The sequence below is a fragment of the Mustela putorius genome, unplaced genomic scaffold, assembly GCF_011764305.1.
Source record: "Mustela putorius furo isolate JIRA1106 unplaced genomic scaffold, ASM1176430v1.1 tig00003988_pilon_pilon_pilon, whole genome shotgun sequence".
NCBI lineage: Eukaryota > Metazoa > Chordata > Mammalia > Carnivora > Mustelidae > Mustela > Mustela putorius.
This window is the reverse complement of record NW_025422127.1, coordinates 15872375-15895941: the sequence shown is the minus strand read 5'-3', so window position 1 is coordinate 15895941 and position 23567 is coordinate 15872375. Positions and strand designations below refer to the sequence as shown.

General features: G+C 50.0%; 1 protein-coding gene across 4 annotated transcripts in view; it reads right to left on the bottom strand.

Annotated features, from left to right (window-relative positions):
- Positions 1-805: 805 nt before the first annotated feature.
- Positions 806-23567, bottom strand: part of WNT5B (Wnt family member 5B) — a 106947-nt gene continuing 84185 nt past the window's right edge. Inside the window, exons 1-5 of one of the 4 annotated variants that reach the window (XM_004773731.3) lie at positions 14983-15166; positions 12880-13031; positions 11412-11659; positions 6767-7059; positions 806-2233 (exon numbers count right to left, since the gene is read on the bottom strand). In XM_004773731.3, the coding sequence (XP_004773788.1) occupies positions 1775-2233; positions 6767-7059; positions 11412-11659; positions 12880-12956 (1077 nt within the window). In that variant the 5' untranslated portion in view covers positions 12957-13031; positions 14983-15166 and the 3' untranslated portion in view covers positions 806-1774. Of the gene's footprint in view, positions 2234-6766; positions 7060-11411; positions 11660-12879; positions 13032-13596; positions 14143-14167; positions 14568-14982; positions 15167-23567 lie in introns of those variants that run through there. The other 3 variants (XM_004773730.3, XM_004773729.3, XM_045071546.1) reach the window with 3 other exon arrangements.

Sequence of the window (23567 nt, the reverse complement as noted above, 5' to 3'; positions counted from 1 at the left end):
GGCCTGAGGTTCTTTGGTGACAAGTCAGGAGGCTCTTCTCTAGGCCCTAAAGACACAAGTGGTACACATGAACCTGCTTCTGATTCAGACAGAATCTCTTTGAGATTTTTTTGCAATATAATTTGCTCATTATAACCCAAGTGGACTCCTGAATTCCATTATTTCTCCAGAATTAAAACTTCTCTGGAACGAAACCGGTGTCTTTATGGGGTGACTCCCTGGGTCCCCTGTAGGCTGGTCACTCTTGTGCACCTGGACCCATGTGTCCCAGGAACTACTTCCTCCCTTTCTAGAATGTAACATCTCCCTTCGTGGGTCATCCTCTGTCTTCTTCTTTCTCCTGGCTCCAGATTCTGGAGTCTGAGACTGGACATGGCAACAGAGACAAGGTTGCAGAGAGGGTCCCATTACCTGTGTTCTACCAAGGACCCAGCGAACAAACCAGGAGTGGCCGGGGGTGGGGTGGAATGGGAGTAGGATGAGAGAAGAAGGGAAGGTCAACATGACGTTTAAACTGAAATCTCTGAATTCCTTTGTTCCTAAGAGTAATAGTAATAGCTAGCATTTATGAGGATTTAAGTTTGGGCTGGTCCTTGGGGAGAGTGCTTAACTGCTTTCCCTTATTCAATTCTCCTATTACTCTGTCTCTGTCTCCAACCACCAGACTAGAGCCCTGCAAAGTTTCCATTTCCTTACCCTCTTCCACATGCACACACCATGTACCAGGGCTCCAAGGATCAGATCAAAAAGAAAAGGAGACTCATGAAAGATGACTGTGTGTCCAAAGAAGGAAAGGGAGAGAAACTCCAGTGAAGGGTCTTTAATGTCAGAGAGAAACTGTACATCTGGGGCAGAGATGAAAAGAGCATGCCGGCCAGCCGAGCCTGACCTGGCCACACATCCTGTCGCTCAGGGAGCCTCCCCCGGGGTGGAGGAAGTGACAGCAGCAGCATCTCGTTTCCTCTCCCTGTGGGAACACAATGCAACATTCACTCGGTCCAGTTACACTCCTGGCTCTCTGCGGCTCAGGCACAAACATTCAGTTCATCACTCTCCCAACATGTCAGGCCAATCGAACCCCTTTCCCCTCGGTGTGGGAACGGGTGGCAGGACCTCGTGAACTGTGGAGGGTGGGTGATTCTCGCTAGACAGACAGGCCTGGGAATCTGCGGAGGTGCAGGTCCCTCTGTGGTCACCTGTCAGGGATGACATCAGACCTCAGCTCATTCCCGTTAACTGTGGATTCTGCCAGGACATGCCCGAGTGAAAGGGTAAGAAAACACCTGCCCTCTTCCGGAACCAGTCAGTATTCCGGACAAGACCCTGAAGATGGGAGGGTGTAAGCAGAGTTCCTGCCGCCTTGCACAGGGTCTCCTGGCCCAGTGACAGGGGTCACAGGGTGGTCATCCAGCCGGCAAAGGCTCCAGACTTCCAGACAAAATCATCTTCTCCATCCAACCGCCACTTGTTTCCTGAAGGCCATGGTGGATAGACAGTGACTAGTCCCATGTCCCTACATCCTGAGAGTCCCCGCAAGAGGGAGCAGAGGAGAGCCCCCGGCCCCACACCCACTGGGAGTAGAGAACCAAGCACAGCGCAATCCTCAAACACCTCCAGCGTTTCTTAAATAAGCTTCTCCTTTCCATTTTCTTCTCTTAATTATTTATCATCCATCCCTTTATTTATACAAATATAAAATAGATTTATATAGATTTATATAATATAAACTTTGTGAGGCAGATTGGCGAAGCGGCCGGAAGAGCACCCCCGCCGGCTATTTACAGACGTACTGGTCGACGACCTCCGTGCACTTCTTGCACTTGACGTAGCAGCACCAGTGGAACTTGCAGTGGCAACGCTCCGTCTGCACGCTCTTGAACTGGTCGTAGCCGCGGCCGCAGCACATGAGCTCGCAGCCGTCCATGCCCTCTGACGTCTTGTTGCACAGGCGGCCCTGCGTGCCCAGCGAGCCCGTGGTCTCGTTGCGCAGGCAGTAGTCCGGGCTGGGGTCCACGTAGACCAGGTCCTCCGCGGTGGGCTGGTTGAAGCGGCTGTTGACCAGCTCTAGCTTGCCTTTGCGGGTGATGCGCATGGCGGCCGCGCTGTCGTACTTCTCCTTCAGCTGGTCCCCCACCTTTCGGAACTCGGCCAGCTGCAGCCAGCACGTCTTGAGGCTGCAGGAGCCCGAGACGCCGTGGCATTTGCAGGCCACGTCTGCCATCTTGTACACAGCCTGAGGGGGGGCAGAAAGAAGGCGATCAGGAGGAGGAGCGGGGGTAGGGGGGTGAGGAGGTGGGGATGGTAGGAGAGTGGCTGGGGGCACCCAGAGGCCAAACACGGAAGGGGCTGGGAGGGGCAGAAGAGTTGTTTCTCAAATGTACAGAAAGATCTTTCCAGGAAGCTTGATTACCCAGATAAAAAGCAGATAAAAGGAGCACCGAAAAACGCGGGGGAGGCAATGTCCATGTCTGATCAGCTCCAAGGACCATGGCATTTGGTGCCCTTGCCCTTCCTACTTTGTTCATGTCTTATTACTTCAATTTGTTATGATACATGTGTCATTTTCACAATCGGAGGGAAAAAGGGATATTTCTATCTTGAACCAAGCCTCAAACAAACAAATACAAACCAACAAACCGTGTCCAGATGTTGCATGAGATGGAGTACAGTCAGGGGCTACAATAAAAAATCCAGCTGTACTACCAGCCTGTGACAGAAACTGCATGGTGGTGACTGGCCAAAAGCTGTCCGTGACTGCGCCAAATCCCCTAAGAACTTAACGGCCCTCTTTTCTGTGTTAACATTTGGCCATTAACTCCCCGGAGTCACAGGGACCTCAGCGCAGACCACACGGGGCTGTTGAACAAGACCATTTCCTTGTGCCCAGCAGCCCCTGGAGAGACTGAGCAGGGAAGAAGAAGAGTGGAGCCCTGGGCCGGGCAAGAGTGGGTCGCTGGGCCCACCAACAGGGGTGATTCATCTGAAAACAAACCCTTCTTGAAGCCACTGAACCACAACAACGTGGAGTGGATTTGAACTTGGGTTATCCCAAATCAAAATTTTTTTAAAAAAGCAAGAGTCGACCAGAATGCTGCTTACAAAGTGCTTTTCAATGAAAAGCACCCTGATGCATTGTGTCCGACGGCCCTGGCAGCAGGCCCGGGCGTACAGATGGTGGGATAAAAATGCAAGCCCGCTGCAGAACATTTTCTTATGCCACAGCCATTGTCACCGACTGAGTCGGGACTCCTTTTTCAAGGGCTTCTCTTGGTTTTCTTTTCAAGAGTCCCCAGATTGTGTCTTTATTCAGCACTGTGCAGACACCACTGCAGGTGCAAGAAATAGCTTCACCATCATTAGCTCATATCACTATTGTCAAAACTCTTCCTAATTTTTTTTTTTTTCTGGTGTGGAATTATCCCTACTGTTGTGTGCTGGAGAAACTGAAGCTCTAGAGAGGCTCAATATTCTGTTCAGGGCCACCCAGAAGGGAGTCAGAATGACTAGCCCTTTTGCACTCCAGTCTTGAGGCTTAAAAACGGCTTAGGGGAAAGAAGGATGGAGGCTCCTCCCCAAGGTTAAAGGCACCAGTACTGGGCTGGCAGCTCCAGGCCTACGGCATAAAGGAACCAACACTCCATTCCAATAGGCACTTCAAAGACGGGGTCTGCAATTACCCTGTTCTGGCACAAATCCCCCCCAGTCTGAGCTGGGGCCTGACATTCCTCTGGAAATGGTCCTTGGTTTAGAGAGGGAGGTCAGGCATCTGGTGCTGCTGGAAGCAGGAAACATTAAGGGCCTAAAACTGTGTACCCTGCCACTAAGTGACCAAGGGGACAGGATAAGCATCTCTATTGGGAGCCAACAATTAGGGAGATTTGAGGAAGGAGAGCTAAAGAGGACACCACAGAGGAAAAACAGGAGCTTTTGTAAAACAAATCGGAGAGGAAAGAGTGTCACGGAGGGATCTTCAGTAAGGAGACATTCATTCCACCCCGCCTCTATGAAGGACACTGTAACAGTCATATTCTTAAATATTTACTCTTGATCATGTAGAGAAGCTCCTCTGACAGGAGAAGGCAGAAAAATAAATCCCAATTTTTAGCCTTTCCTGCCAACTGGAAAAGCAATAAAAGCAAAATTTAAAAACATTTTCTTAGTTCTGCATCTTGCCTCCTGACAAAGCCCTAAGTCCCTCTTCTGCGCTGTCTAATGGTGTGACTGAGCTTTGTAACTGATAGGAATGTCATGAGGATTAGACAGCTTTTATCTGGAAAATGCTTAAGCCCTTGAGTGACAAGGCAGTATCAACCAACCCTCTGGCCATCAATGTCTAAAATGGGGTTACTAGAGCCTCTCAAAGGCCAAGAGAAATTTCCTGCAAAGTATGCTCCAGATTTACTCTGTGGCCAAGATGTCAGATCCTAGATATTCCATTACGGGGAAAAAAAAAAATGGCTGGGGCGCCTGACTGGCTCAGTCGGTGGAGCGTGCGACCCTTGATCTCGGGGCCGGGAGTTTGAGCCTCGTGTTGGGTGCAGAGATGACTTAAAAATAAAACCTTTAACTGGTTGTAAAATAAAAATCCAGGGAATTTTCAATTCCTGCCCCCATTTTCGTCTTTCCTACGGAATTTTTTTGTGTAGGTGTGAGGAGGTGGGAGGTGAGCACCTGGGCCTCAGATGGTGATTGATGGCGGAGGCCTGCTTCTTGGAGAGCGGATAAAAAATAAAGAGGGACAGGAATTCCCAACCTGGTGCAGACAGAAGCAAAGGGAGAGATAAAGGCTGTGGAAGAGGTGTGGAGACTGGGGGAAGGGGGCCCAAAGGCAGAGAGACAGACAGAGGAAGACGGGGAAGGTGTGTAAGTGAGAAACAAGGCAGATGGAAGGAAGGTTGGCCAAGATAAGGGCCAGAACAAACAAACAAACAATTAAGGGCAATAAAACGAGGAGCCAGCAGAAGTGAGGTCAAGACTGTGACTGAAATGGAGCCCAGATTAGGATGAAGGCCTAGTCACCTCAGCATCTGCTACAACGCCCCAAGGAGAGCTCAGAGCAGAGACAGGAAACAGCCTTCCATGAATTTGACCTCTTCCTAGGTGGCACCGTGGGACCTTTGCTCTGATTTGCACGCGCCCACCCACCCACCCGCGTAAAGCACAGTGAGAGTGCTGCCAAGAGCCATAAACGGAATCCCTGTAGCTGAGGGAGCTATAGCCAGTGGGAGGAGGCGAAGGAGGCCGTACCTCAAAAGGTAGCAATTAACCTCCCTCAGTTCAGAAGCAGAGACTACTCATGATGGGGGATGGGAAGGATTTTAGGGAATAGGTGGTATTTGAACCGGGATCTTAAAAAATGGATAGAGTTTGGGCAGTCGGGAGATAAAGTGAAGATCTTAACCTTTTTTTTTTTTTTTTTAACCAGGCTCTCACACGGTTAGATCCCCAAAGCCTGGCATGCAGGCTGCCAAACAGAGAGTAAGTCATGGGGGAAAGAAGTGGCCCCACAGATGTCCTCAGAGTGGAAGGTCATCTAAGACAGTGCTGTTCTCTGTGCCCTGGTTCGAACCAGAGCAACAACCAGAACTCACGACCCCATGGATTCACACTACCCCTCACACACACCTCTAGCCTTTGGAGATGGGCTCTGAAAGGAAGGCTCTGGGCAAATGAACTCTAATTTCAATGGGACATCCCACTACTGATGAGACAAGTTTCCACAAGCGTGCCACATTCTACCAACCCAACATGACAGGTCCCCAGTCCATGAGAAGCTGTTTCAATTCCATTTATTTGGTACGTGTTCCTAAGAAACAGAAGTCGATTTTTTAAAAATTGGTAAATACTTTTTTAGAAATATATCCATATCCTGTCACTGAATCACCAACATGAACTTTCTGAATTGATTTCTTCCCAGGAAACCGCTAGTCTCATTGTTTCTCATTAGTTCTTTGGTCTCGCGACAGTATCTTGCCTGGGCCCCAGAGCCAGCTGGCTTGACACAGACCCGAAGGAAGACAACACGCCCAGAAAGAAGTCTGTGTGGTTTCCTGAGAGGTCTGTGCCCCCCACCCCCGGCCCTGAGCCGGGAGTGACTCGTACCACCCAGCACTCAGACCTCATGCCTCTCTGTAGAGGAGACCCTGAGGCACCCACCTGCCTCCTGCACGGCCCTCTGGTGTCGAAGTGTGTCTGCCATTAGCGTGAACGCGTGCTTTAGGATCAGGCCTCTGGATGGGCACGACACCAGCTCTTAAATGTCAACTCTGCTTTCCCCTGTGTCTCTCACAAATCATAAACCCTAGGCTGGGTCTCATGGCCTCAACTTCCAACTGTCCTATCTGCTTGACAAGAACTCTACTTTGAGCGCCTGAAATCTGATGACAAGTCTGCTCCTAAGGGCTCTAGGGACAACCATCCTGGGGAGAAATTAACGAGGTTTATAAAAATGACAGGGGCACGTGCCCAGCTGGGGAATGGAGCCTTGTGAAATGGATCGGGTCGGCAATGTGGGCTATCTCTCATGCTCTTTTTCTCTCTCAAATAAATAAATGAAATCTTAAAAAAAAAAAAAAAAAAGTAGGCATCCCATAATCCTGGAGGTAAGATTCCCTGTGTCAGGACGACCCCCTTCCTCATGGCCAGGCCAGGGTCCCAGCTCAGCCCAGGAGCAACGGGTTAGCTAGCGTGTGTGTGTGCACGCGTGCGCATGCATGCGTGTGAGTGTGTGCACGTGTGCGTGTGGAGGTGGGAGAGCTCCTCTTACCCTCCGCCCCGCCTCGTTGTTCTGCAGGTTCATGAGAACCCGGCCCTGCTCCTCCGACCCCTTGGCGAAGTTCTTCTCCCGCTCACGAGCATCCACAAACTCCTTGGCAAAGCGGTAGCCGTACTCCACATTGTCCCCGCAGCCGCCCCACAGCCAGTCCCGGGGAAGGTCCTTGGGCCTCGCTGTCCGGCTGCAGCCGCAGGTGGAGAGCTCGCCCTCCCTGCAAGCCCGGCTGATGGCGTTCACCACCCCCGCAGCGCTCACTGCGTAGGTGAAGGCGGTCTCCCGGCTCCCTGCAAGAGAAGGCGGGAGAGGGGGTGAGGGATGCCAGCTCCCTAAGCAGGCCCTTTCCTTCCTTCCACCTTTCCTGGCCCCAGCACCACTGCCCCGCCTCTCACACTCCCAGGAGGGAAACAATATCAGGAGAAGCATCTTTCACATCCCATGGCTCTAGTGGTTAGGAACTCCTCTTGATAATGAGCAGAAATTTGTCTCCTCTACCCTGCGAGCTCACACACTAGAATGAATCCCTCCAGCCCCCGCCCACACTAACATCCATTCCAGGGAAGGTTACGTGGCAGGTAGATTCCGAGGAGGCAGACCTAAATGGAGGGGAGAGTGGGCATTAAGGAGTTTATGGGACATGTGGGACGAACAGAATGAGCCAGAGTAGAAATCATGGGACCAATAGCAGGAGTCTGTATCCTAGCAAAAATGCAGGTCACCATTTCTCACCACTTGATGGGCCACACATCTGTCTTTTTTATTGTTGCCATTATCTAGCTAGACAGTGGTGGAGACAAGGAGGAGAAGTGAGCCGGAATTACAATGTCCAGCATCATCCACACTGTATCGCTCTGCCTTCCCCTCCTGACTCAAGAGCACCGGGAAACCACAGCTACAGGATACTAGGCACGATCCCACTAAATGTCCAGATCACTTCCAGGAGAAACTCTGGACTGTGTTCCTCTCTACTGCTCTAGCGAACCACTTAAAACTCCTAGGATACATGTTCCACTTTAATAGAAAAGTTTATAAAAAATAATATTCAGCTTCCAGGGAAATGCAAATTAAAAATCACCATGAAAGGATGCCTGGGGGCCTCAGTCAGTTGAGTGTCTGCCTTCGGCTCAGGTCATGATCCCAGAGTCCTGGGATCGAGTCCCACACTGGGCTCCTGGCTCAGCGGGGAGCCTGCTTCTTCCTCTGCCTGCTGCTCCCCCTGCTTGTACTCTCTCCAACAAATAAATAAATAAAATCTTAAAAAAAAAAAATCACCTGGCAAAACCCCTATACACGCACGAGGATGGCTAGAATCAAAAAGGCAACGAATAGAGTGCTTGGCTGGCTCAGTCGGTAGTGTGTGACTCCTAATCTTGGGGCTATAAACTCAAGCCCCACGACAGGTATAGAGAATACTTAAAAAAGCAAAATCTTAAAAATAAAATAAAATAGGGGCGCCTGGGTGGGTCTCAGTCAGTTAAGGGTCTGCCTTTGGCTCAGGTCATCATCCCTCAAGGTCCTGGGATCAAATCCCATATCTGGCTCCCCGCTCAGCAGGGAGTCTGTTTCTCCCTCTATGTCTTCCCCCTGCTGTGTTCTCTCTCTTTCTGTTGTGCTCTCTCTCTTACACACACACACACACACACACACACTCTCTCTCTCTTTCAAACAAATAAATAAAATCTTTAAAAAAAAAATAAAAGAAGTAGACAACCCTGTCTTGGTGAAGATGGAATCAGTCTACAGTCCTCATCTGGTCTAGGAGGATCTCTCACTTTGCCCTCCTTCTTGATCATCTAGGCGGGACACAGTCAAGCTTGCCACCAGACCAGACTGGGCAGGTCAGTTTTTCTCAAGGAACCAGGGGTCAACTTCTGGTCAGATGTGGACTAAGAGCAGGACAAGAAAAACCCAGATGAGGCAGTAAGTCATAGTCATGATTCAGCCATCGGGACCCACATCTGAGTCAGGGCTGATCCGTGGCCAGAGACCAGGGCTCTATCTAATCTAGGGTAGTTAGACTAGGAGAATGAGCAACCAGGATGCTAGGGTGACCAACAGGCTTGAAGGGAGGAGGGCCTATTGCCCTCTGTGAGGGAGCCATGCCTGAAAAATCTTCCCAAGATGGCGTCTCAACCCCCTGACCGGGCATCCTGGGACAGGGAGGAGCCTGGATCTGTAGCCTACATCCCTCCCACGGGGATTCTTCCTTTACACTGCGTTCCTTCAGGGAAGCTGGCTGGGTTTTCAAGGCAACCCAGCCCATCATCTTTTTAATGACTTTAATCACCAGAACGTTCTTTCTTATAGTCAGTTGGAAAACGCCTCCCTGTAACTTCCACCCACTGGAGCTCTGCTGTCTAATCCCTTCCCATTTGACAGCCTTTCAGCATTTGAAAACAACTGATAGGCCTTTTATGTGTTGTCTTTTCCAGGCTACATATGTCTGATTTCTTCCTCAGTGCTCTAGCAAACACACTTTTCCAAGCTGAATCATGCCTCTCAGAACTGCCTTTCAAAATAATATGCCTGCATCTGAGCAAAATAGTGCAGACACTATGGGCTCTGAAGGTCCTGCCCTACCGTGATGGGTTCAGATCCCACTCTGTCCTCAGGTGGATTAGGGTCCTGGCAAGGGCTCTGCCTCTTTTGGTTGGGGCACCGAGGGTGGGCAGCTCTACATTCCTGGGGAGCAACTGGGTCCTTTGGGAAGTACAGACTAGTAGTGCTACTCTCAGCCAGCAAGACATAATGCAGGGCTTCGGAATGGGCAGCAAGGTGGGGGGGCTTCTCTGTAGGAGAAACAACTCAGAATGGAAACCTGAACCACCTCAAGGATAAAGGCTAATTAATCCGCAGCCATGTTGCTGCTAGAGACTTGGCATCGTTTCCCTACCAGGAGGCAGCAGGACACGAGCACCCCTTCTCTCTGTTCCTCAGTAGTTCAACCCAGCTGCCAGGAAGGTGCCCAGATGCACCCCCACCAAGGCTGAGCAACGTGCCCCTGGCTCCCTCCAAGCTGCTCTGCTGCCCTCTGGTGGTGGACCCTTGCAGCAGCTTCAAAGAAGGGAGGACTTTCTTGGCAGTCATATAGGAGAGCCCTGAGGGAGGATTCCCCAAGAGGCACCCTGGGCCCAAGGGCATAAATGGAGAATAGCTTCCCAGGTAGCATAAGTCTGCAGGGAAGCTACAAAGAGAAACTGTGAAAATAAGGCAAGCAGTCAGTTCCGTTCATAACAGAATAGGGTCCAGGGAGAATGAGAGGTTAGGCTTGCACAAGTCATTTCCCCAAGCCAGTCTGCACCCAGTGGCACTTCCATTCCTGCTAACTCCTTCCTTTCCTCAAGTGAAGCTCACTTTTTGGCCCTTACTCAAATAAAATTACACACAAAAAGGATCTAGCTGATGTCAGGCACACATTAGGTCTCTGAAAAGTGATTTCTGGATGCCTCTCTCTAAACCTGTGGTCTTCCTGCTGTCCACACCCAGAACCCAGTGCCAGGAGTGCTGCTAAGACTTTACTGGATACTAAGTGTATTTGAAAAGAATCAATAAATTATAACAGTTCCGAATCAACCCCAAGTCCATTCCTTTAGGAAAGCTGCCGAGTAAGACTGTGGCAGGAACACGTGAGCCCTCTTGTCTAGACCTTGAGTCTAGAGGAAGGACGAGGGCAGCAAGGTTCAAAGCATACTCTCCTCCACCCCCCCACCTCCGCCCCGTCCTCACTTGTCAATATGGGTAGGGGAAAGAGGTCAGGAGGGAGGGGCCTTCCTCATACCTTGCTTGCTGCTAAAATCATTCTTCTTTGAGGGGAAAAGCCCAGCCCCAGATAACTCCCAAATGTCCTCCTTCCTTGGAGGGGAAATTCTTTTGGAGAAGGAAGACAGGAGAATACAGTGCCCTAACACCTTCTTTCTATGGCCCTGGGGATCAGACCCAATAGAATAGGGCCGGATTTCTCAATTTCTTGCCAGGGAGGGGAGGATTGCATTTCAAAAGGACCTTAAAACAATTAGACCCCAAATCACACCTCCATCTAAGCAATAGGGCAGCCAGAGAGTCCGAGAGTGGGGGAGAGGGGAAGGGACAGGACTCCAGGAAGAGGTGGCCTCTCATCTTTCTTCTGGATGTGTTCCCTTCCCCCACATTCACACACATCCCTTTGGAATGAAAAAGTCAGGACTGGATCTGGGTCAGGTTAATGACAGCTATCATCAGTTTGGCCCAAAGTTTCTCTCTCTCGCTCAGGGTCCAAGAGGCAGAGGCAAAATTCATCTCGACTTTCAGAGCTGCGATTTTCGGTTCTCTACCCAGTGCTGTCAAAGCCCTTCCCCTGTCTGACCCCCGCCCACCTGTGCTGAGACAAAGCTCTGCTGTCTCTGCTACCTTACTGGAGTGAGCCGCCAGCGGACTGCCCCAGATAGGGTGAAGCTGGGAGCAGAGGGCTCACAGGCGCTAGCAGGGTGGGGACCGACATCCCATCTGAGACTCTGCTTCCTGTGTGCATCTCCCACTCCCCTTGCACACCACTTCCTAGCCTCGGAGAACTCACCTAGACACTCGTGGGGGCTCTCTGTGCCAGGCCAGGGAGGTGAGCCCGGCTCCTGTAGCCAGCCACGTGTTGGTGGTGGGCTCTTACCTATCTGCATGACTCTCCCAAAGACGGACGCGTTGTCCACTGTGCTACAGTTCCACCGCCGCTGGCGAAATTGGTACTGGCACTCCTTGATGCCCGTCTTGGCTCCCTCCCCGATGTAGGCCATGTGCTCCTGGTACAGTTGGCACAGCTTCCTCTGGCCAGGGGAGAGCCCAGGAAGCTGGCTGCACACGGGCTGGGCACCGATGATAAACATCTCAGGTCTCTGCACCGGGTTCATAGCTAATGACCTACAGCGGAGATCCAGAAAGGGGACGGAAGGCCCAGGGGTGAGCCTAGGCTTGCGTGCAGCCTGAAATCATTCACTCGACACATTTAGCAAGGGTTTTCCTTCTGTGTGCAAGGCCCTGTACTAAGAGTGTGGAAAAGAAATCTGCTAAAACAGAGGCCCTGCCTTCACAGCGCTCTGTAGGAACCTGAGGCACAAATGCGGATGATATGGGAGAGGTCAAGGGCCAAAGCTAGACTTGAGCTTCTGGCTCCATGGTGATCAGACAGAGAACGAGCTCTTCCAGCCAGAGAAAAGATTTTTATAAGGCAATGGCCAGAGTGTGAAGGGGGTCTTAAAGGATGGGGGACAGGCAGAGAAGGGCGACAGAGCAGGCGGAGGACATTCATTCCAGGCAGAGGACAGAAACAGCCACGCCTCCACAGGAGAGCACATGACTTATTCCGGGAGTGCCGGTGACACACTCACTCTAACCCAAGTGCAGGGTGTGATGGAAAGCAGTGAATTCCTTCAAGTAATACTGCCCTTACGCCTGGCAAACAGAAGCCAATTTACATACATTACAACCTAGTCTAAACGTTTTCACTTCCATATCCCACCCACAAATCCCCTAAGCCACTCTATCCATTCAGGGGCTCTCGCTTCAGCTCATCCTCTACCAGAAACAGAAAGGTGGTCAGTTAGAGGAGAAGACGGTAGAGGTACCTCTGAGACCAATGTAAGGGGGCCCAGACTCGGCAAGATAGGTGGGGAGGGCTGGCCATTTCCAGGTTGACTTGGCCATGACAATAGTCTTAAAAATACAAAAGAAGGCCACGCACAATGGTCCTGCAAATCTCTCATCGGTCATCAGACTTATCAAATAGGAATTCTACTCTCCCTGTACCCACCGGGGAAAAAAAAGAAATCCATGTTCTTACTGATCCAATAGCAAAGCAAGAGCTATTTCTAACAATCCATGGGGACAGAGGAAGGTCCCAAAAAGGGGGAAAGCGGACAGGATCAGAGGAAAAATCCAAATGCACTAATCCTTTATCCTTGCTGAACCTTTAGCTCTGGGGGCTTGTGAGAAAAAAGGCTGTCCTAGTTTTCCTGGGATAAAAGCGGTCCTTAGGAGTCCTATGAATAAAGGAATGAACACAACCCACAGTGGCCCTTCTCCACATTTAATTACCAAAGAGGCGTAGGTTGTAGAGAAGGGCCTCAGCCTCTCTCACTCACCACCAGGAGCTGGCTTCAGCCGGAAGCTGGGCCCAGCTGGACAGCAGAGCAGCGGCAAGCAGCAACAGGCTGGGCATGGTGGGCCTGGGCCTCGGCCCTCCCCAGTGCCCTGGGAAGACCCCGGGGGTGGTTGACTTCTGAAATGGGGCTCCCTGGAGAAGAAAGAATGGAGGGAGAATCAATGTGGAGATGTAGCCAACGAGGCAGGACCTGCGGAGAGGGGGATCGGGGAAAGCACCGAGAATGAGCGGGTGGGGGGGGGTGTCCAATATCAAGTTCTGTTCCCCCCACAAAGAGATTCAGCCTCTTTCCATCCTCCATCTCCTACTGCTGCTCTTCTCACCAGGGGACCGCCTTGGTGTCTCTTACCCCAAACTGTGGGAACCCTACCCAGGACCCAATTCCAAAGGGAACAATGAGCTGAGAAAGGAGAAGAGAGAAAGGAAAACAAGTCATTTCCAGAACAGAGTGTGCTCAAGGTAGCTTTGAGGAAGATGCTTTGGTCGCTGTAGTGCACACCTGCCCTTCTTCCAGAACATCCAAAGAAACCACCGCACCATCCGCTCCTCCCTGTGCGTCTTACTCCAGCCCAAACTCTCCTCCAGGCACTAAGAACAGCTGGGGAGTTGGATTTGCCCACAGCCCAATAGGAGTCTTCCCTCCCCAACTGTACCCTTCCCACTCCAAGGAAGCTTCCACATCCCAGCCCTTGTTTACCAGGAACAGAGCAGACAGAAGAGTGAAGACTCTGCACTTCCTCAGGGCAACTTGTCTGAGAAATGCCATGTGTCCCCAAAGCTCCCTCGGGTGAGGTGGTCTCTTCCTAGGTGGCCTCCTTGCCCTCCTCTGCGCCGTGGCCCTCTAGGCGCAGCCAGGAGCGCTGACGGCAACGGTGAGCTCTTGGTCTGCAACCCCAGCCTCAATGGTCTGTGCCCAGGACCCATCTTCCAGAAGCAACGACCCCTTCCCCTTGTAGCTCAAGAACCTCCCATGTCTTTGCCTATGCTGTTTGTAACTCGCGCCCGTGTCTGTATCCCCCGAAAGAGCACCTTTTCTCCAGCCCTTCGAAACAGGCGGAAAATCCTTGCTTCTGGATCCTAGAGCAAGTCTATAAAAACACGCCCCCTCCCTCTCACCCCCACCTCGTTTCCCCCTTAGCTTCCATCCAGGGCGTGACCCCACGTCTCCAATGAGTCTTCTTCCCAGACCCCTTAACACCTCCAACCCCACACACACGCGCGCGCACACAAACTGGCACGCGCTCCCAGCCGCTCCCACCCCGTCTCACCGCGCGGCTCCCCCGGCCCTAGGACTCCAGGCTCTCCGGGAGGGGGCGGCAGGTGCTTCGGGTCATCAGCCTGGGAGATATTTTTGTCCTGGGGCCACCAAGAGAGGAAGGTGACCTGAACAGGATCCAGGAAAGCTGGGCCACAGCCTGGTTCCCACCCCCTTTTGGTTTTCCTTCTTGAGGTCTCAGCTGGGGCGGGAGCACCAACAGGCAGGTGTGCGGGGCCGGCAGGGGGCAGATCAAAGAAGAAACTTGCTCCTTCCCCTTTGTCATGCAGAGCCAGCTCGGAAATGATCCGGCCTCTAGCGCGGCCGACTAACAGCTCTCCACACCCTGCTTTCCTAACAGACCTCTCCTCCTCTAAAGGATGCCCCCTCCCCCTCAACCCTCTCCCCCCCTATAAATCCTCCCCGTCCCTCAGGGCAGGAGGTCTGTGAATGCACCGACTGGAACCAAGAGAGATGGAGCAGAGATAGGGCTGGCACCAGAAGCTAATGGCTTTATGGAGGGGAGGGAACCAGGTCCAGAGCGGGGAGGACGAGAGAAGAGCTTCAAAGGGTTTGCTTGTGCAAACATCCTCAACTCCACCTACCAGTCCTTCTTGGGGACTGAGGAGTCAGAGCTGCCCCCATTCCCTGTGGTCCTCCTCCCTCCCCCACACCTGCCTCCCACCACCATGCCTCCCGCCTGCCCTCACAGACAGCCTCACACGTTGCCACTGCCAGCCAGCGAGCAGAGTTCTGTCTCCCAAAGGGTGACACTTCTTATCCCCGGGGATGCCCCCCTCACATCAGCGTCTCTCACTTCTGCCACACCTTTTCATCAAGCTCCTGTGAAACCTTTCTGGTTCTGCAGCTCCTGGGTTCAACCGAGGCCACATGGTGGTGGTGGTGGGGGACCGTTTCTGAGCCAAGGACAGGACTCCGTGCCTGCTAACGGTCACTGTGGCTTTGACTCCCCAGTGACAGGCCAGCTAGGGCCAAACTTCCCAAGAGCCGCTAATCCCTCCCCTCGGTGCCTGGCAAACATAACAGATCAGGGCTCACTGCCCAGCTGTTCCCTCCACGCTGTGCTTTCCATCAAACTTTCAGCTCATTAAAAAATATATATATTTTTAAAACTTCAAAAAGAAAAGAAAAAAGACTGCCACCCGTGTGGTGACTTCTTTCTCTGCCTTCCAGATATGCGGCACCTGGAATTGTACGACGTTCCCTCCTCCTCCCCAAGACAACCCCTCAGGATACAGGCAGATGTGAGCCACCCTCTGCCTGTCACAGAGCCCAGTGGGCCAGCTCTCTGCCCTGAATGACATTCTTGGCTTCCCTTGTGCAGAGCTAGGAGGAGAAAAGCCAAGACTGGCAATTGGTTTCATCAGCAAGGGCAGTGTGGAAACTTCTGGCCTCTGCCCAGCCAGGGTGGAGGGAAGCTGGGTGGGGATGGATAGGACACGTGGAGAGCCGTGACTGCGGGTCACAGGTGAGTTTTACAGCAGGACTCAACCAAGGGAGGCTCTTCTTCACGTAGGAAGAAAGATCTAGTAAATAAGGAAAAGACAGGGAGAGAGAATTCCTTGTGCTGCCTTTTGTCCTGACTACAGATTTCCTCAGAGAAGGGTTGGGGGGCGGTGAATCCCATATCAAATACTGCAAACACAGTGAATCGTGGGGAACTCCAAGGTCTCTGTCCTTTAGGGGTAGAGGGTCAGGGGAGGGGAAGAGACCTGCAGAGGCCCAGGAGGAGCTGGGCAGACATCAGCTCTGCCCTACTTCTTCAGTCCATTATTTGTTTATTCATTAAAGCCATTCATCAGATGTGCACTGGGGGCCTCGTCTGTGGCAGTGACTGCTCTGAGGGCCAGAGTTATGGCAGTCAACGGGAGCAAGTCAATGCCTCATGTGTCAGGTCCAGTGAACACTGTAAGGAGAAGAAAAGCCAGGACAAGAACCGAGAATCGTAAATGGTGAGAGCATACATTCTTCAGGGTCCTGTAGGGAAAGCCAGACTCTGAACTATCTATCCAGCCCACCTCTCCTCAAACTGCTGTGGTGCCAGGGAGGTGACAGTGCGGCTGTGACCCCACATCCTGGACCCTACCATGCCATGTCCTTTACTGAGACCAAGAGGACCGGCTTTACCCCCACAACCAAAGGAGTGCCCAGCACACGCGGCAAGGGCTTTGACAAGGTCATTAGCTGTTCACAAAAGTCACCTCTGGGGGTTCAGGACAGACCTCCCCCAGAGCGTGAGAACTCAAGCAAGGTATGAGTCGCACATGATTTGGTGCCGTATCGCACACCTGTCCCGTTGCTCCAGAGAGGCATCCTCACATCTGGAAACCTACCCAGAAATAACCAGCGGCCTCCATGGGAGCCTCTTCCTAGTTACCACTGGCCAGTTCATTCTGTGTGACTCAAGGAGGAGCTATGGAACGTATTAAAAAATACATTTTGCAGGGACACCTGGGTGGCTCAGTCGTTAAGCGGCTGCCTTCAGCTCAGGTCATGATCCCAGAGACCTGGGATGGAGCCCTGCACTGGGCTCCTTGCTCAGTGGGGAGCCTGCCTCTTCCTCTCCCTCTGCCTGCTGCTCCCCCTGCTTGTGCTCTCTTTCTCTTTCTCTCTGACAAATAAATAAAATATTAAAAAAAACAAAAACAAAAACATTTGCAGGGCACCTAGCTGGCTCAGTGGTAAAGCACATGACTCTTGATCTCAGGGTTGTGAGTTCAAGCTGGGGTGTGGAACCTCCTTAAAAAACAGCACCTTTGCGATTTTGTTAATGTTCCTGACATAATCAGATAGACACTCTTAGCAGTCTTGGGGAAGCGAGTGGCTCCCTTTGCGACACTCTGGCTACACTGATGCCCCAGTGCCTGTCAGTGATTGGATGATTTCTGTGGGGGCAGGTGGAGGAGGAGAAGGAGGGACAGAGCCTTCTCTTCCGTCTGCCACTTCATTTCCACCACTGTAGGGAAAGAGTCTTTTATTTTTATTTTATTTTTTTTTAAGTAGGCTCCACACCCAGCATGTAGTCCAACGCCGGGCTTGAACTCATGGCCCTGAGATTAAGAGTCAGACACTTAACTGACTGAACCACCCAGGTGCCTCAAGAAAGATTCTATATGGATCTAAAAACACTTGGCAGACACCTCCTACAATGCACCCAAGTTCACTAATGGCCTTCCCTGTTTTCAGATAAGTGCCCGCCCTCATTACACCTGAACACCAGAGACGTCCTCTGTGGTTTAACCCAATGGTTCCACACCCGTTTTCGTGAAACACTGATCTCACATCATATTCCCATCTGAAGACTTACAGTGGTTCCCAGCTCTTCTATTGTCCTAAACTCCCCAGCCTGGCCTCACTTTACATCTTATTCTTCTCCTGAAATTCCCACTATGGGGTCTCTTCTCCAACCTCCCCCTGCTTCTAGAACAAGCTCTGCTTTCCCCCCAAGCCCTCATTCTGTTCCTCTTCCCAGCAATGCTTTCTAGTCTCCAACGATACTTAAAGTCCATGCTCAAGATTCACCTCCTCCATAAAACTGTCTTTGATTAATCCCACACCATGAAAATTCTTCCATTGACTTGGGATTTCCTGGGCCCTTGTGAGGACCCCATCCCACACAGGCTGCCTCGGAACTGTGCATGTTTCTTCCAGTAGATGCAACATTTTCCAAATGTACAAACCTACCTCCCCTACTTCCTCTGTATGCGCCATTGTGCCCAGTATACTAGGCAATAAGAAATTGCTCTTGGATAAGTGGTGACAGTACTTCATATTAGAGGCAACTTACTGAGCACCTTCTGCACGCACTAAGCCAAATATCTTCCAGCCAATTTTTTCATTTAATCTTCATTAAAATTCTGTGTGGTCTATGCCATTATTATCCTTCCTCTGAATATAGGGAAACTAAAGCATAAAGAGGTTAAGACACTTGCTCACACAGCAATGGAAGGTTCGGCCCCAGCTTGGAATCCAGATCTTTCTGCTCCTCCCCTGTTGGTAGTTCCCCCGTCCGTGGAACATAACACCTTCTCCACTCTGTTTCTCTTCTTTTCACCATTGCACTAAGGCTGTGACTAGTAAACTGTCAGATAATAACACCCTGATTTATAGGAAGTAGCACAAAAAGCAATGTTTATCCCCCTCCACAAAAAAAAGGCTGATTGCAAAGTTGCTAGTATAAACACACACACACACACACACACACACATACACACACGGTTGAACGGAAAAAGCCAGACTTTTCTCCAACCAAATGATATATGGATTGAGAATAGGTCTGGCGGCAGGCGCCTTGGTGGCCCAGTCATTAAGTGTCTGCCTTCAGTTTGGGTCATGATCCCAGGATTCTGGGATCGAGCCCCGCATCTGGCTCACTGCTCAGTGGATGCCTGCTTCTCCCTCTCCCACTCCCCCTGCTTGTGTTCCCTCTCTCACTCTCTCTCTCTGTCAAATAAATAAATAAAATCTTAAAAAAAAAAAAAAAGGAATAGGTCTGGCTGCTTAACGCTGGAGAAATTGAAATAGAACAATAGCTTTGAGAGAGCTGGTGTTTATGTTTATGTTGGGGTAGAAAAGACAAACCAGGCCAACAGGCAAATGTGAGCTCTCAAGAAAATGGAAGGCAGGGCTGAGTGGCTCAGTTGGTTAAGCGTCTGTCTTCAGCTCCTGTCCTGTTCCTGGATTCAAGCCCAAGGTCCTTGGGCTCCCTGCTCAGCAAGGAGTCTCTACCTGTTTCTCTCCCTCTGCCCCTCCACCCAGCTCAGGTTCATTCAGCTCAGGCTCTCTCTAGCTTGCTCTCTTTCTCTCAAAAATAAATAAATAAATAAATAAATAAATAAAATCTTAAGAAAAAGAAAATAGAAGGCAGTCTAGGGAGGCCAGCCTCTTGTGGAGACAAAGGAGGCCTTTGGGCTTCCTGATGGCCCAGTCCATATCTTCTTATTTGGGGGTCTACTGTTAGTGCTAATTGAGATTCTGGAGATTCCAGGTCTCAGCTTTAGAAACTACCTTTGCTTCAAAGACAAGAGTAGCCGGCAGCCTCTAAAGCCATTTATTATATGATAACCTGAAAATGTCTAAGACATTGCTCCTTGCAGGGCTTGGGTCTAGCTGTGGGAAACATGAGAAACCTACTCTGAAAGGCAGGACACACAAAGTGCCTGAGGAGTCCAAGAGAACCTTCATAGGATCCTTCAAGGATGCGGGACTGGAGTAGTACCTTGAAGAACGATAGGCTTTAAGGAGGAGAAAAGGGGAAGAAGGATTTCCCAGAAAGATGTGTTTGGCCAAAGACAGAACATTTCAAGGTGCTTTGAGAAGGGTTGGAGAGAGATTGCAATAAAGAAGGACTTCAATAATTTCCAGTCCTCAGAATCATTGTTTTTCATTAAATTTACGGAGTCTCTCTGAACCCCAATACTGAATTCCCACCGAAAGCATTCAGCATCTGTCACCCAGGAAATCTTGCGTGATCTGCAGGAATGGGACCTGACGGGGATCAGTCACCTTTCTGACCATGAAATGGAAGCTGGGTGAATCTTCCCAGAGAGCCAAGGACAGCAGTTGAGATACTGATCGATCACACTCTTCCTTACAATCTTGCTTGTTCTTTGTTCTCTAAGTCTCTTCCTGGATCCAGGCCTAAAACCTTGCTGTCCGTCTTGACTCCTGCCTCTCCCTTACCCTCCACACCAAACCAATTGTCAAGTCCTCTTGACTGGGGCTCTGTAGTATTTACAAAGCGTATTCCTCACCCTCCGCCCCAAGAGCCTGTGAATGCCTCCAATGATTTGTAAGTGTCTTTTGTCTAATTCTTATCTTTGGAATGACTGAATGAATTCCTTCCACTCTCCGTCCTCTAATTTCCAGGGTAATAGCCAGCTACCAGGTTGCTCCAAGTGAGGTCTCCAGACTCGCAGTATCAGTATGGCTTGGAAGCTGATTAGATATCCGAATTCTTGAGCCCCACCCAGACCTGCTGGATTCTGCAACTGCAGCCCAGCAATTTGTTTCCAACATGCCTTCCAGGTGCTTCTGATGCACACCCAAATTTAAGAACCTCTGCCATAAAGCAGCACATGGTGCTCTGTAAGGAATTAACAGGCTAAATCCTTCAGGTAACGTGTATCTGTGTTAATGGCAAATTTCTATCTGTCAATGCCTTAACCCAGTAGCTCCTTATCTGGGCACCCCGGAACCAAAGAACATATACAAATCAACACTATCTCTGGAAGGAATACAGACGTCCAACTACTTCCCCTCCGTGATGGTCTACGGGTATGTAGACCCTTACAATTAATAAGACACTAATTCATTTGGAAGTGTTACTGATAATTGTGGGGGCAGTTGCACAACCCCAGGAACATATTAAAAACCACTGAATGGTACACTTTATACAGGCAGATCCTATGGTACTGGAGTTATATCTCAACAAAGATGTTACATTTTATTTTTTAAGCGTTCCTGATAAAGCAGCAATTCCATCTTGCTGAAGACATCTGCCCTCGTGCACACAGGGGTGCCTGTCAAGAATAGCAGTGCTATTAAGAGCCTCAAACTGGAGGGGTGCCCAGGGGGCTGGTCAGTTAGTTGTCTGACTCTAGGTCATGATCTCAGGGTCCTGGGATTGAGCCCCAAATGGGGCTCAGTGCAGGGTCTGCTTGTTCCCCTCCCTCTGGCCCTCCCTCTACTCCTTCTTTCTCTCTCATAAATAAATAAAATCTTAAAAAAAAAAAAAAGATTCTCTCTCTCCCTCTGCCCCTCTCCTGCTTCGCTTACATGCACACAGTCTCTTAAAAAAAAAAAAAAAATAGAAGCCTCAAACTAGAAACAACACACCTATCTATCAACAATGGATGGACCAATTAATGAAATATTAGGCACTGGTGAAAGTGAATGAAGCAAGTTACAAGGGAAAATATATAAACTGTGATTCCATATTGTTCAGGGATCTGTACATGGAGAAGGCAGGGAAAGATTCACAGTGACTGTCAGGAGAGTGGTTTTCTCAAGGGTGGAAAGGGGACCGTGACGAGGAAAGGACATAAGAGAATTAATCTCTGGAGTGCCAGCAATGCCCTATTTCTCAACCTCAGTAATGGATACGTGGCAGATCCCTTTTAAACAATGTACTACGTTGTGCATATGTGCTCTGGGCACTGTTCTCTATATGTTTTATTATACAACAAAACACATTTTTTAAAAAGATTTTATTTGACAGAGAGAGAGCACAAGCAAGGCAGAGCGGCAAGCAGAGGGAGAAGCAGGCTCCCCGCTGAGCAGGGAGCCTGACACGGGGTTTGATCCCCAGGTTCTAGAATCATGACTCAAGCTGAAGGCAGGCATCCCTAAAAAACATTTTAAAAAATATTTTATTTATTTGACAGAGAAAAAGTACAATCAGGCAGAGAGAAAGGGAGAAGCAGGCTCCCCACTGAGCAAGGAGCCTGATGATATGGGGCTTGATCCCAGGATCCTAGGATCATGACCTGAGCTGAAGGCAGACGCTTAACCAACTGAGCCACCCAGGCGCCCCTTTAAAATATATTTTAAAATGAGAACAAGTGGGGGCATCTGACGGACTCAGAGCACATGACTCTTGATTTCAGGGTTGTGAGTTCAAGCCCCATGTTTGGCCTACAGCTTTTAAAAAATAAATAAATAAATAAATAAAATGAGAAAAAGTCTCCTTAACATCTAATGGTTTAAGGGGATCTTTATATATTTCCTCAGTGGAAAGTTTGACTATAGTCTCAGGGGCCACGTGACCTTCTGTGCGGAGGAGTTTAAAAAAGGGTCCTCATATTCAAAAAGAAACCTCTGCCTGAAATGCAGGTTGAAAAATGTAGGCTCAGAGACAACCACTTGGGATAACTATTTGAGGGCGTGTGGGGTTTCTGGGGAAGGAGGGTGTTGTTCAGCACAAACCACAGAGGGACCATGCGTGGCTTGCAAGGCCTAGATGGGCTGTACCCTTAAATGTGTACATGACATTGTACATGACCGTACCAGGGGCCAGCCCAGCGTTTTGTTTCTTTTCTTCTCCCTCCAGGAAACGAGGATCAGACAAAACCGCCTTCTGCCTGCTGCAAACCGCCCCCCCATTTCCCCCAATTTTTGCCATTTATTCCTATAGCTAGTTGTTTCTCTCATATGGATTTTTTTCATAGAGACTTTTCTCCCTTAAAAATATTTTTAAAGTAGTGACCAAAGGTGAATGCAATTACGTACCCAAGACTGGATCAAAAAATCCCATAACCTCTTGAAGGAATCCCCAGATGCTCATCTTTCTTCTCAGCTCAATTAACATCGCCTTTCCCTGCCAGCCTTAATTATTTCTCCCAAGGGTCTCTCTCTGACTCTAGGTCTCTCTAGCTCTTCCTTCCAAGCTTTTCTCAATGAATCCTCTCAGCCCTGAGGCAGAGCATTCTTTTGTGTGGTCTACTTTCCCGACAGTTGGTGGAAATAAAATTAAAGTGTTTTTTGGAGCGGGTATTCCCAGCTTCCAAAATATTACTCATCTCCCATCTAGTGTCTTCTTTGTGTTTCTCTCATTTGCAGGAGAAATAATGCCCTGAGGATGTGTGTGTGTGTGTGTGTGTGTGTGTGTGTGTGTGTGTGTAAAGGATCAGAGGGGGTAAGAGCATGAGATTTTAATCTGGCCCTCAAGAAAAATACAGAACTGCCCTTCCTTGAAGCCGTGTTTGCCATTCACAATGAGAAATTTCTCACCATCTGGGAAGTATGGGCACAAAAGAGACATAATAATCACAACACAGGGTGACAGGAGACAGAAATAGATCCGGAGGCCTCCACACTAAAATCTAGTTCTTGGTGTTTCAGAGAAGAGAGATTCCCAAGTCTCCAGCTCCTAGTGCCTGGAAAAGTGTGGAAGTGGCCACTCACACCCGGTGAGAACAATCCCACACACCAGGCAAAGCAGATCCCCGAGACTCCAGGCCCTGCATAGTTCCCAGAAGTGGTACATCCCAGCGGGCCCCTCCTTGTCCGTCACACTTGGGCTGGGGGTCGGTTGGGGCAGGAGGAGCAGTCCTCCCACCCAGAAGTCTTATTCTTTTTTTTTTTTTTTTAAAGATTTATATTTATTTGAGAGTAGAGAGAGAGTGCAAGGGAGGAGGGCAGAAAAAGAAGCAGCCTCCTCCCCTGAGCAGGAAGCCCGACGAGGGGCTTGATCCCAGGACCCTCAGATCATGACTCGAGCTAAAGGCAGACATTTAACCCACTGAGCCACCCAGGTGCCCCGGAGGTCTTACTCCATGCAGATGATAAGAAAGAAATTTTTCCTTCTCCTAAATCCTCATAAATTAATTTCAAAAGATGCTCTAACAAAGAAGGCAGAGGGGTATGGCCACCGATCAGTGTGGTATAGGAAA